The sequence below is a fragment of the Paramormyrops kingsleyae genome, chromosome 7, assembly GCF_048594095.1.
Source record: "Paramormyrops kingsleyae isolate MSU_618 chromosome 7, PKINGS_0.4, whole genome shotgun sequence".
NCBI classification, from domain to species: Eukaryota; Metazoa; Chordata; class Actinopteri; order Osteoglossiformes; family Mormyridae; genus Paramormyrops; species Paramormyrops kingsleyae.
Window position 1 is genome coordinate 26,288,477 of NC_132803.1, and position 14,352 is coordinate 26,302,828.

The following is a 14,352-nucleotide window of genomic DNA, read 5'->3' on the forward strand; positions in this document are numbered from 1 at the left end:
GCATTTTCAGATTTATAATGTGTGTGGCAATAACTTTCTATCTGTTGTAACCTGGTTTACACAAACAAGGGCTGATTTCAGTAATGAGAAGTGAAAGTCTCCTAACTAAACAGATCAGTGTTGTGTTGTGAGAATAACATAAAAAGACCAGAATCTATAGCCAACAGTCAGAACTGTAGGTAATATGCAGTTAAAAACACTGCTGCTCAGTCAAAAGTAGAATGGGTTTTCACCAATTTCTGTGCTCACTATTAGTATTTATAGTATATTTGTCCAAATAGACATCTCATATAGTACCGTGTGCTGAAATCCTGTGGAATATAGTATAAAATACATATTGAGAATGCTTAACAACTGTATATATGGAATTCATATCAAGGTCTGCCTTGTGCCCAATGCATTATGGGATAGGCTCTCCGTGATGTTCTACTGGATAAGCAGTTACGGCAGATGGATGAATGAAAACCTGTCTGGGAGATATAGAAGGTTGTCAGACAATTTTTCTTCACAGAAAATAATGGTAAATATTATCCACATTCCACTGCAATTTTGACTTCCATCCTATTTTGAATAGCTTTTTTAAGAACTCAAAGAAAAAACAATACCATTTTGTGTATCTGAGTGAGACACATAGTATCATATCAAGAGACCTCTAAGGGAAAGTTATGGGGTGTGAAGAATGCTTTCCAATGTCATGCACACAGAGATGCTATCTCGCACACATCTGGCATGACACTCACACTCAGACATACGCTCACGCAAGAAATCTTACAGAAAATCTATATTATTCCATTATAAACCTAAAATTAGCTACATCAAAAGCATTTGTGGGACTTTGCAAACCTTACAGACTATTCACAAGGTAATAGAAATCTAACATACATGTAAATGTGTGTACATACTCATCTTGATTTGAAAATCTCACGCCACCCGGCTGACCAAACTTGACAACTCTGTATGCATCACCTTACAAGTTGTACAGCCTGGGAGTTTTTTGCTTTTAATTTAAAATTAAAATGTAAAGTTTAAAAAATAAAATTAAAAGGAAGTTTTTTTTTCCAAAAGAAAAGCTCTGAAAATTGCTGAAAATTCACAGCGACGCTCCGTTTGAGAGCTTCTCACTCACATGGTATCCTACATAAAGCACTCAGTTTTTCCCTGTCATTCGTAACATATTAGGCCATATTTATGCGGTGACCTTATGTATTACTGTTATAGAAGTGTCAGAGTAATTCTTTGTTACATTTTGAATTTTTAGAGGCTTGCAGAAGGAAAAGTACATAAGATACAGCTGATCTGATTGATTTTTTTTTAATTCTACAGAAAAAGTCAACTCTAGTCACAAAATTTCAAAGCTTTACATGTCACATCAAAGGAGGTCTGAATGTCAGAAGTTGGACCAAAAGGCTTGTTCAATAAAATGCATAAAATTAATTCAAATTTCAAAGGGCTGTAGTTTCAAAACTATTAAAGATACAGATCTAATATTTGAGTTTTTCATATAGATTTGGTATAGGAGCACCTGTGGATTTTTCCAGGAGAATCTGAGAGGGTGACCTGGGACCCTCTAGGTCAGAGGTGGACAATCTTATCCGCAAAGGGCCGGTGTGTATGCAGGTTTTCGCTGCAACTCCCTAATTAGGCTACTAATTAGAGGACTGATTGGCTGAAGAGTCCTCACACCTGGGTTTGAACAGCTGACCTAAAGGTTATCCCAAAAACCTGCATACACACCGGCCCTTTGCGGATAAGATTGCCCACCCCTGCTCTAGGTGATTTGGCCCTTACATCCATTTTACAAACAAAAGAGTTGTAACGTGTTTGAAGTACTGGGCCTTGAACAGCTTTTTAACATGAGGAGTTTGAAATCAGTGCACACTTACTCCAGCTCATTATGTAACTCCAAACTGACATACTGTTGCAGTATGGCAGCTGTCATTCATCCATTCATATTCATACACCAATAAACAGGCTGATATGAATGGTGATATCATTTCAAAGCTCTGGGGTTCACAGAATGATGCACAACAAGGCTTGAGGTTATGCCAGTCCAGGTTAGCACACAAGAGAACAGCCAGGTGATCTTTGAACCCTCCAGCAGTTTTCTCTATATCAAACTTACGCTTCAAGAAAAGGTCAGTCTCATACAAGTTTTAAATTTGCTTGAGTGAACTTACAACCTCATTGATGGTAACTCCAAGCATTTCTGAGGACTGAGCTGGAGCCTCATGTTCACAAGATGCTGTTTCTTCAGATACTTTTAGATGGTGAAATCAAAAACACTTAGAGGAATTTGCCAAACAGCCAAATCTGACTGTGAATAGTTTCTCTTTTCCTTCCACTTCAAGTTTAAGCTTGACATCAGTGCTCAGACCATTCTCATGCATCTAAAATAACCTTATGTTGATGTGATTTTTGCTCAATTGTTTTCCATGTTGCCAGTATTATGTCCAGTGTTGCCAAATTTGCTCATCTGGCTGGTGTGAGATTTTCAATTTGAGACAAGTTTGCACACTTATTTACATAAATGTTAGAGTTTTATAACCTTGTAAACAGTCTGTGGGGTTTACAAACAGCCCCAATGCTTTTTAGGTAGCTAATTTAACCTTTATAATAGAACAATATAGATTTGCCATAAGATTTCTTGCATGAGCCTAAGAGTCTGAAAACATGAGTATCACGCGAGATGTGTGAGTTGGCAACACTGACTTTGTCCATGCTTTCTGTCACTTTAAAAGTCTGATTTTAGTCGGACTAACACAATGATTCGATTCTCTTAGTGTGCATGTAAACATACTGATTATTGAGTACATCACAGAAGTGTACAAGCTTTAACAGGCCTATTATCACAAATTATGCTATCACATACTCTGCTTCAACACCATGTTACCTATCAACCTGACTTAATCCCTGATAGAGGGACTTTCTTGAACTGTTTTAATCACTACCACCACTGTCACTCTCTGCAGGACCCCAGCCAGATAAAACTGCAGGTAAATACTGCATGAGAGTCAACTTGAGCATGGAACAGAGGGTTCTCAATTCACGCCTGAGTGGAGTTTTGGAAACGTGGGCTTATTTAAAATTTCACGTATTAAAAAAAAAAAATTAAAAATGAAATTTAGAAATAAAATGAGCGATTCGTGTAATTCAAGGTGTTATTTTAAAGTGGTTTTTCATAACTTGCGCGAACTGGGCCCCCCTTCTATTATTACCTTTAGGACTTCATTTCCCACAGTTCCTCTCTCCGGTAATTATGTGTACTTACGCAATTGACGCACGCTCGTTATTTTTGTTCAGCCTAGTGGAAGTGCGTGACGTTGTTGGAGCCCATAAAAAGATGAGGTAATTTAATTCATGTTTAAATCCATATAATGATGGTCTTTTCGTTTTCGTTCAGAATCAGAGGATATTTCCCATTTCCTGGCATATTTAGATCGTGCGGTTTTTAATCGTCAAATATGTTTTTATGTCGTCTACTGAAAGCTACGTAGCGGTCTTTCATTTGATCGGGGAAGTTTTGATGAAAACTCTGTCATTAATGTGGCAGGTTAACCAGACAGCTGACTAGCTGTTGGATACTACTGGTATGCAGCTAGTTACTGAGCCAGCTAATACAAGTTGAGCAAGCTGAGCGTGGAGCCATATATTTTGCAATAGAGGGGTTTGGTTACTTGGTAGGAAAAAGTAGCTAGATCGGTCGTATTTATTTTTGGTAGTCATGAAAATCTGCTCAATATAGATTAAAGCGTAACCATATGTAGCTAGGTAGTTCGCTATTTTAGTTATATAGATGATTTTTTAAATAAAGGATTTAGCTGCCTACTTAAGCTAACGAGCATAAACATGAAATACGAGCTATGTTAGCTGCAGATGATGTTACAGTCCCTTAGTCAGGCTGCCTCTTACAGCTGAAATATGTGTGGTTAGAGAAAGGTGTCTATCTCTCTGAATTGCTCATCTTGTATGATTGTATGTTGAGTGTTAGCCCTGTGACGTACTGTCCAAGGTGTCCCCTGCCTTGTACCTTCTGCTTCTTGGGTCTGGCTTCAGGGTCAATGCGACTGAATACGTGGTAATAGAAATTACACCAATGAATATTAGCTACTATTTTATACATGTATGTGTAAAGTGGCTCTAAGCTTCCCATGACCCTCCACTGGATAACCAGTTTGTAAGGACAGACAGCCTTTTGAGTATTAATATAAAATTGTGGTCATTGTCGTGGTCAGTGGCTTCTATTCTTATTTAGCAATTTTCTCCAGTTTGTTTATTTTGATACTATATAGAGCACTATTTCTAAGTTGGTCCTTTGTGACCTTAATGTCATTCCGGCTTTTTCTTTTGTCTGATGGCTTGGTTGCCGTGCAGGTCCTGAGTGCTTTGGACCGGAATGGCACCAGGGGACATGGTCCCGGAGCACGGCAAACAGCAGAAGCCCAGGGAGAAGCGGCAGCCCAGGAGCTCTGAGAGCGAATGCCAGGCCGACGGATCATTCATCTTCGAAGCCAATGAGGCCTGGAAGGAGTTCCACAACTCGCTTCGGCAGTTTTACGCAGCGGGAGAGCTCTGTGACGTCACACTGAAGGTAGGCAGCAGGCATCGTGGCTTGGTTCCTTCTGTGGGTCTCCCAAAGGTCAAGCACGAGTCTCCTTTCCAGCGGAGGCAGTTACAACCACCTTGTAGGCAGTTTTATTTTCATGAACTCTGTTGCAAATTTGCATTAGCCAAATGTAAAATTGTTCCCAAACTGAACCCCTGACGATGTAAAATTATGCTCCCGTGGTGTTTAGCAGCAGCAGCACAGTTGCATGTTTATGCACATTGAGTGATGTTTTGTCAAACTTTGGAAAACAGTGAGAAGCAACATTACTGCGACTACATCTTTTGAACTGGCAATGGCTCTGGGCAGCCTGGAGTAACCAATGGTTGAGGAGAGGTTAACAACTCCTGTAGAATCAAGGCAGTGTATATAAGTGAGCTATTTTACACAATTGTTGCACCCTCCATTGTCTACTTTTTTGTTCCCTTCTTGGTAGGTGGGCAGCAAACTAATACCATGCCACAAGCTAGTGCTGGCTTGCGTGATTCCCTACTTCAGGGCCATGTTCTTGTCGAAGATGGCCGAGGCCAAGCAGGAGCTTATTGAGATCCGGGACTTTGATGGGGATGCCATTCAGGACCTGGTGGACTTCGCCTATTCATCACGTTTGACATTGACGGTCGACAACGTGCAGCCGCTGCTGTACGCGGCGTGCATCCTGCAGGTGGAGCTGGTTGCACGGGCCTGCTGCGAGTACATGAAGGCGCACTTCCAGCCCTCCAACTGCCTGGCGGTGCGCACCTTTGCGGAGAGCCACAACCGCGTGGACCTGATGGGCATGGCGGACCGTTACGCGTGCGAGCACTTCTGCGAGGTCGTAGAGTGCGACGACTTCCCCTGTGTCTCGCCGCAGCATCTGTGCACTCTGCTCTCGTCCAGTGACCTCAATATCCAGTCGGAGACCCAGGTCTATAATGCTGCTGTGAAATGGCTGAAAGCCAACCCGCAGCATCACGACACCTGGCTAGACCAGATCTTAGCCCAGGTGAGTTCCTCATAGTACATGGATAATGAATCCCGTTGTAAAAGTGAATTCAGACTAATATCAAATGTTGATATTGCAGTTTTTCTTCCGTTTTTGTCCTATTTTTTCCCCTGTCTATTCAAATATCAACAGCAAGTAGCTGTTTTACTTTTTAATTAGTTTTCAGTTGAGCTGAAGTATTTCCACCACAAATTAAATTCTTCATGTTCCCGTGGTTAAATTTACTGTATATTTCATACTGGTTATAAATTGTAACATAACAGCAAGAGTGAGATTGTCACAGGATTTGTGACAATGTTGTTGTACTTGTTCATTGAAAAATTTTATATAACGCATTGTATGGCTCATGAAAGGTATAGTGTTAGTTAGTAAGTTTTTGGTTGTAGGTTTCTTGTACCTAACCACTGGTGAAAGTGCAACTTAATTATAAATTTGTGACGGGCATTAAATGAGAATTGTCACCTCAGTTTTTCCTCTAACAAAACCCATGTAGCGGCATGTCTGCGTAAAATGCAGGTGCGTCTTCCACTGCTGCCTGTGGACTTCCTGACGGGAACTGTGGCCAAAGAGGAGATGATCAGATCGAACTTGAAATGCCGTGATCTGCTAGACGAGGCTCGAAACTACCACCTGCATCTGAGCAACCAGGCCGTGCCTGACTTTGAATATTCACTCCGCACTACGTCCAGGAAGCACACAGCAGGTGAAATGATACCACATAAATATTCTGCTGTAAGACTGAAAAAATAACATTGCCGTGCACATTATATAATTCTTAGTTTATTAATACTGTCAAGTGTGTGTGTGTGTGTGTGTGTGATTTCCTGCTGTTTGAAACTATGAATATACACTTGGATGCAAATATTATATCCCTGAGTGTCCCTTGCTTTGTTCCCCGTTCTTCCTGGAGGCTTCCACCTTTCTGTACTGGATAGGTGGTTGTGGAAGAGATGGATAGATGAATGGCTGTATACAGATAGTCAATTAGATTATAACTCCTACTTTAAGCAATATAGGGTCACAGACGGAATGTTATTTCCACAAGTCTGTATGCCAGCGCCACGTTGTTCAGTTCAATTCAGTTCATTTTTATATGGCGCTTTTCGTAACACAGTTGCATCAAAGCACTTGACACGAGTGTGTGGCAATCCATTATTGCATCATTTATACAATGATGCTTGAAATGAGGAAAAAAGGGGAAGATGGACAGAAATACTGCTAGAAGACAACAGAGGAGAGGAACCAAAAACTCCTAATTAAGGAGGAAAAAACTTCTGGGGGTCCAAGGTCAACTGGCTGCCCAATCCAATATGCAAATATTATAGAATACAAAGAAATTGAGCCCAATTTAATAAAAGCAAGGTGTAAACTCTGGTCAAAGTTAGTGGCGTTCTGTGTTAGGTGGCAGCTCATAGGCCGCGTCCATGATGTCACACTTCCGAGGGACTGACCTAGCTTTTCCTGACATTTCTGCAGTGGAAATGTCATTTCTCCATTTTTGGTGTGGCATTTTTGGTCTTGCACTCTGCATGCAGACTCTTTCAATGGTGTGATATTTGCTTTACTCAGGGCAGTAAACGGGCCTATGTGAAGGGAGGACGGTATAGAGACTGGGCTTTGGGGAGTGCGATATGTGGGAAAGATGGCCATTTTGACTTTAGCACAGGAAAAAAAAAACATGTTTCAAGGAAGTACTACCTGGCTTTGGCTGTCAGCAGTGAGAAACAAAGACTGCTTTATTTTATTAGGGATTGGCTTCAGGTTAATGAATGGCCCCACCCACTCTCCCAGGTCCACACCCATAGTCTTCCTTAAATACCTTGTAATTGTGTAATTAGAAGTGTTGTTGTATTGTTTGCAAAATGACTGCTCTAAGTACCTACAGAGGCACTTTTAGTGCTGCAGAATAGGCATGGGCTGTACCGTCCAGACACAGCACAATATACGGTATTTTGACAGCATCTTCAAAAGCAACTCTCAGTGGACAATTTCAAAGTACCGCAGTACACTGTAATACCTTGATGCCTTCCAGACCTACTGGAGTGTTGAGTGATGGCCTACTGGAAGCAAAGACGGTCTCTAACGCTGAGTGAATATTCCCAAGGTGTGCTCTTCTGCGTGGGTGGTCGAGGCGGCTCTGGAGACCCCTTCCGTAGCATCGAGTGTTACTCCATCACCAAGAACTGTTGGTTCTTTGGGCCGGAGATGAACAGCCGTCGTCGCCATGTCGGTGTCATTTCTGTAGGAGGTGAGCATGGGGTAGGGATGAAGGAGTAAATGATACTCAAAGGCAGTAGTAAACCTGCAGAGGTTTAAGTAATGATTGTACTCCACTGTTTTATGCTATGGATCAGTGTTTCCAACCCAATCCTCGGGGACCCACAGCCGGTCCACGTTTTTGCTCCCTCGCAGCTCCCTGCCAGACAGTCCACGTTTTTCCTGGTCTGTCTGCCGGTCCCCAAGGACCAGATTGGGAAACGCTGCTATAGATGATCATATTTCTTGATTTAGCCTAATTTTACAGAACGTCGCAGTTTTGTTTTTTTTTTTTATGTTGGGTCTGCTGTTTACGATGTCTTATTTGTACATCTCTGTGTATGCCATCACTTAACTAACTAACGCTGCAAGTTCTGCAATCAGGGGATATATGTATTTCTTCCCCAGGAAAGGTTTACGCTGTTGGAGGTCATGATGGAAATGAGCACTTGGGTAACATGGAAGTGTTTGACCCACTTACCAACAAATGGATGATGAAAGCATCCATGAACACAAAAAGGCAAGTGAGGGCACATTTGAGACGGGCAGTAGTACAGGAAGAATTACGGTATTCAGACATTGGAATTAAATTTAGAAGTACCACTTTACAATAAAGCTCTCTTTTGCCACTTATAAATGATAGTAACTCACTAATAAAAAGAAAACTGTTACAACTTGTTTATAAATTGTATATTAATGAGTTACAGAATGTTACTGCCTAATTAGCCTGATTTTAAACTATTTGTGAACCCTTTATAAGGGTAGTCTTATTGTAAAGTGATGCCAGTTGAGAAGTATCTGGTGAGTTAGTATTGTCTTATGTTTCATTAATGTAATTTGAACTTGTCCCTGTTTTATATGAAGGAGGGGAATTGCTCTTGCTGCTCTCGGGGGTCCCATCTATGCCATTGGTGGCCTGGATGACAATTCGTGCTTCAACGACGTCGAGCGCTATGATGTTGATGCGGATCGATGGAGTGCAGTGGCCCCCATGAACACCCCCCGTGGAGGGGTGGGCTCCGTAGCCCTAGGGGTATGTCCCCTGCCAAACTCAGTGGCAGTTTTATTTTTATTTATTATCTCTACGTTTGAAGAATGTCTCCGAATTGTCTTTTGCTGGGTAAGAAAAATTGTTCTATTAGACTTAATTTTAACAGGATTATTTTGTTTCTATTGCGTGACAGTTAAAATGTTTTTCCTTTCATACCACCATCCAAAATTGCGTAAACTTCTGAGATGTAGTTATCAATGATGCACACAAAATTTGTGAATGAAATGCAGTACTCCTGGATCTTATGTGCTTAATTGGTTCCACAGCCCACCGCGATATCCAAAACCAGGGCGTACATTCAACTTTTTACTTAGTATTTCTTAGAAGTGTGTATTTAACATTTTCCTGTTTTATTTTAACCCTCTGGGTTCGAGTGCATCGTCAGCGACGCAGCGTACTTCTCGCGTCTATTTTAGTTTATATCTCGCTGAAATCTTCATGTAGAATCATGAAAAAACGCTGGCTAAATCCGTAATCTCTCTTCTTTTCAAAACGTCCATTGTTGGAAGTATTAAAGTTCTTAAAATTAGGTTAAATGTCACCTTACTTTGTTTTACCTGCATCGGGGGCGTGTAGTACCGCTGTCACCCGAAGATCGCTATTCACATTCTAAATACCGCGTATTCAAATCGCATTCGCATGGTAATTTGATGAACAACGCAGCGGTGAAACATTCCCATCAGCGCCATAAAAGGGGAGGGGGGGGCGCTATATGGCCAGGTGTGAATGGCTCATGCATACACATAGGAGCTCCTAAATATTCAATGGAAGGAGACCAGAAATAGTGACATGAATTAGCTTTTTTTTTTTTTCAAAAAGCAGAGACCAAATCCTGAGTTCACCAAACCGGACACCCTCAACACCCTGGCTACGCCTAGAAATTCTGTCCATAAAGGTTATTAACAGAATCAGTGATAAAGGGCAGCCCTGGCAGAGTCCAACCCTCACCGGGAACGAGTATGACTTACTGCCGGCAATGCGGACCAAGCTCTGACACCGGTCGTACAGGGACCGAACAGCCCTTATAAGGCAGCCCGGCACCCCATACTCCCGGAGCACTCCCCACAGGACTCCCCGAGGACGCGGTCGAATACTTTCTCCAAGTCCACAAAGCACATGTAGACTGGTTGGGCAAACTCCCACGCACCCTCTAGGACCCTGCCGAGAGTATAGAGCTGGTCCACTGTTCCACGGCCAGGGCAAAACCACACTACTGCTCCTGAATCCGAGGTGTGAGTGTCAACCAAGACAGCCCTGCAACATCCAGAGCCTTGAGGAACTCCGGGCAGATCTCATCCACCCCCGGGACCCAGCTACCGAGGAGCTTTTTAACCACCTCAGCGACTTCTGCCCCAGAGATAGGCGAGTCCACCCCCAAGTCCCCAAACTCTGCTTCCTCATTGGAAGGCGTGTGGGTGGGATTGAGGAGGTCTTCGAAGTATTCCTTCCACCGACCCACAACATCCCGAGCTGAGGTCAGCAGCGCACCATCCCCACCATAAACAGTGTTGATGCTGCACCACTTTCCCACCCTGAGACGCCGGATGGTGGACCAGAATCTCCTCGAAGCGGTCCAGAAGTCGTTCTCCATGGCCTCGCCAGGCGCTTGCCATCGAGCCCCTCCCCCAGACCTGGCTCCAGAGGGGGGCCCCGGTGACCCGAGTCCGGGCAAGGGAAATCGTGGATCCAATATTTTGTTCATCATTAAGGGTCTTGTGAGCCGCACTTCGTATGGTTCCTTTCCCAGGACCTGTTTGCCTTGGGTGACCCTACCAGGGGCATAAAGCCCTGGGCAACTTAGCTCCTGGGATCATTGGAACACGCAAACCCCTCCACCACGATAAGGTGTCGGCTCCAGGAGAGGACATCAAGGCTAGTGGAAACGTTTAAGAAGCTTAAAACAGTTTTTTATATAAAGACTGCTATGTTTCTAAGCATTTTGGATTGAGAGTTCAAAACCGCATAAAATGAGAGCTGACGGTATTGACAGTTAAAGTGAATAATTAATGCAAAATTTGTAGCATCGGTTAGGCAGATGTTTTGTCAGGAATTGGAAGCCCTAAGAGTTTATATCGATTATCGGCAGAGCCATGTGTATGCAGTGGGGGGCAATGACGGCGTAGCTTCGCTCTCCAGTGTGGAGAGGTTCGACCCGCATTTGAACAAGTGGACAGAGGTGAAGGAAATGGGTCAGAGACGCGCCGGGAACGGTGTCAGCGAGCTCAACGGATGCCTCTATGTCGTGGGTGAGATTTCTGCGCTCCTAACAAGTCGATGCACCGCTTCTTGTTTGCCTGAGACAGCGCTGTCACTTGCTATCAGTTTGATTGGAATAATTTAGATCATAATTACCTGTAAGTATACAGCTACCTGTCAGCCAGCTGTCTAAACTGACTGTTGATCCCTATGCACATATAAAATATGAGTTACACATTCTGGGAAAACTTGCAAATAAGTTACCAATTATGAAGTGTAAGCAACATTTCTTAATTGCATCCACCAGATTTATTATACAGCTCTAAACCATATTGTTGAATTGTTTCTGTTCATTTGCACGGTATGATAAAAGTTAAGTAGCTGTGTTTTTTAGGCTTCTCGCGCTAACTAAATGAAATGGAAAACATTTGTGACATATGAACATTTTAGTTATGCTATTAAGGTTAGAAACAATTGAAGATATTAATAATCTGAAATCTGAAACATGCATCATTGCCCTCCAGTGAATCTGGCAAAGCAAATTTTTTGTCTCGAATAGTTTTGGTAAAATGTGATATTAAAACTTTCATGTATTACCAGGGTCAAGGGGTTAGCAATTAATTAGTGTGTTGGGCTCTATGACTTATTAATTATTATTATATATATTTTTTTTGTTTAATGCAAGTGCCGGTGTCTTAATGATGTGGCAATCTTGCTCTTCCTTCATTTGCTCTAGGGGGTTTCGATGATAACTCTCCTTTGAGTTCTGTGGAGCGCTTTGACCCTCGAGTGCATCGCTGGGATTATGTGGCTGAGTTGACCACCCCCCGAGGCGGTGTTGGTGTGGCCACTGTCATGGGCCGTGTCTTTGCAGTGGGGGGGCACAACGGTAACATTTACCTCAACACAGTGGAGGCCTATGACCCGCGCATGAACAGGTCAGGTTGATGAATTCTTTCGGTCGCTCTACTTCATGTCTTTATTGTTTGCTATTAAACTTAAGATGATAAAGGCTTTACGTTTTTAGGGTTGCGTGCTCTACAGCCACTGATTTTTAAAAAAAATTTCCATTAGGTTCTATAAGGTAAAGGTTATGAGGTCAGCTTGAAGTAGATGCAATCAGTCATATTTCTGAATTTGTTGAAACATTTATTAATGTTTGCATGTAACATACTTTTTCTTGGGGAAAGTTGTCCAGGTGATATTAGGACTTCATGAATCAGACAGACTAGAAACATTGTTTCATCATGTTTTGTTTTTCTTCAGGTGGGAGCTGGTGGGCTCTGTGTCACACTGCCGTGCCGGCTCTGGGGTAGCCGTATGCGCTGCTCACGTCAGCCAGATTCGGGATGTCGGCCAGGGTTCCAGCAATGTGGTTGACTGCATGTGACCTGCTCCTTGGAGAGGGGCGGAGCTTGTGTGTAACAGCTGGACCTGGCAGCAACAGCGCTGTCATCCAGCTGCTTGACACGCCCTTCACAGAATTTTTATTATATAACTTTTTTATTTTTTTCCGTTTTCGGTGTTTGCTTCAGGTTTCAGGTCGTGCCACACAATCTTTAGTAGTAGTGTAACTTCAGTAATCCTAATAACCTGTGTTTCCTGGTGAAGCAAATGTGAGATTACCATGTCTCCAGAATAGCCCTCAAACAGTCTTCAAAATGGTCTGAGCTGTAATACATTTGGAGCTGAGTGAATGGTGGCATTTAAAATAGTGAAACAGCAGGTTCTTATAAAGACGGACCGCCACGTCAACATTTCAGATGCCTCGTGGTTGGCTTGTCGTGGCAGTATCCATATGATTATTAGTTACCAGCTTTAGTTAGGAGACAAATGACCGTAGGAAATGGATGCAGTAGTGTCATAATATTAAGTTGTCTATTATAAGTTCTCGATTTTTTGAATGTGTCAGTGTTTATACTATTATCAAATGTAACAGATTTTTACTTTGAACAACTATTAAGTGGAGTTTGATGTGCTTTGCGAGTGAACAATCATTCTTAATCTGCGTCTGATATTAGAAACGGGCAAAATTCAATGTACTGTACACAAGATGCGTATAAGATATTCCATCATAGAATGATCTTGCACTAGAGATTTCTTTACTGTTTTAGTGAATGGAGTTTTATATTTGCGATGACACCACTATCCTTGCCTGTTGGGTTAATACAAAGTTCTGTGCTGAGCCCCCCCCCCCCCCCAATGACTTAAAGAAATGTTTTAGATGTATTTTAATATGTGTTTTGTTTAATCTTTATCTATCTTTGAAGTGTTGTTCTCGTTACTGGAATTTGTCATGCTGTCTGCCTAATTAGAATTGGAGAATATTTTTGTTTGCAGAATAGTTTGTTATTGCTATGTTGAAACTTGAGGTCTAACTTGCTTTTTGGAATCTTATGGTTTTCGTATTGATGTGCAGTTACTTAGTATTTCTCACCATTTGCTTGTGAAATAGGCAGGTTGTTAGGTCTTTCTATAGAAATTCAATATTTTATTATCCCTGGCAGTATACACTAAAAATAAACTAAACAAATTACTTGACTAAAGACATTACGGCATTTATATTTGTGTAACTGAAATGTATTTTTGTATTTGCTGCTTAAGGAATAAGTCCTGGCTTCATTGTATGCTGTGCTGTGTGGTTAATTTCAGTTTTGTGTACCTGTGTAGCCTGAACATTTTGTTGTACATGTTAGAATTTGACTGAATATTTTATGTACTAATAAGTGTGTAATAGGACATGCATACTAATACAGGTCCTGTCAGACTTGACACAGTTCATGTTATGTGGCTTCACCTACTGATCAATGGTAATAACAGCATTAATAAGGACATACACTAGATTTAAGAACATTTTTCTCACTGCTGTAGTTTTGCAGTTCCTGCAGCTGTGAAACTTTTATGTGACTAAACGCATTCTCTGTTGCTATATTGTACAGTGACTCTAGCTGTCGACACAATCGGTGAATTTACCTCCCATGTAAGACTTCAGTTCCCCTTAGAATATCATAGTTTGAATATCATTTGTATTTTGTGCCTGTGTAAGGGACTTTAAGCAACATGAGATGCAAGAGTGATTGAAAATCATATTCAGAACTCAAGATCAGGGTTTATATTTTCCTTTTATTTTTGGTTCTGTTGTATTTATTACCAGCAGTTGTATTAAAAATAAACTTCTGTGCTGAGCAATTGGGCTCTTTGATGTTATTGACATTACAGCTATTTTATCTTTGAGGTCAGCCAACTGTGCATATATATGTA

At 41.8% G+C, this 14,352-nt stretch overlaps 1 protein-coding gene across 1 annotated transcript; it reads left to right on the top strand.

Moving 5' to 3' along the window:
• The first annotated feature begins 3,281 nt into the window (after positions 1–3,281).
• On the top strand, positions 3,282–14,280 carry klhl8 (kelch-like family member 8). Its single transcript, XM_023828744.2, has 10 exons — positions 3,282–3,345; positions 4,372–4,588; positions 5,040–5,588; positions 6,105–6,291; positions 7,693–7,836; positions 8,253–8,364; positions 8,709–8,877; positions 10,982–11,141; positions 11,828–12,029; positions 12,358–14,280. Exons 2-10 carry the CDS (start codon positions 4,394–4,396, stop codon positions 12,479–12,481), a joined length of 1,842 nt encoding a protein of 613 aa, XP_023684512.1. The 5' UTR covers positions 3,282–3,345; positions 4,372–4,393; the 3' UTR covers positions 12,482–14,280.
• Positions 14,281–14,352: the final 72 nt, after the last annotated feature.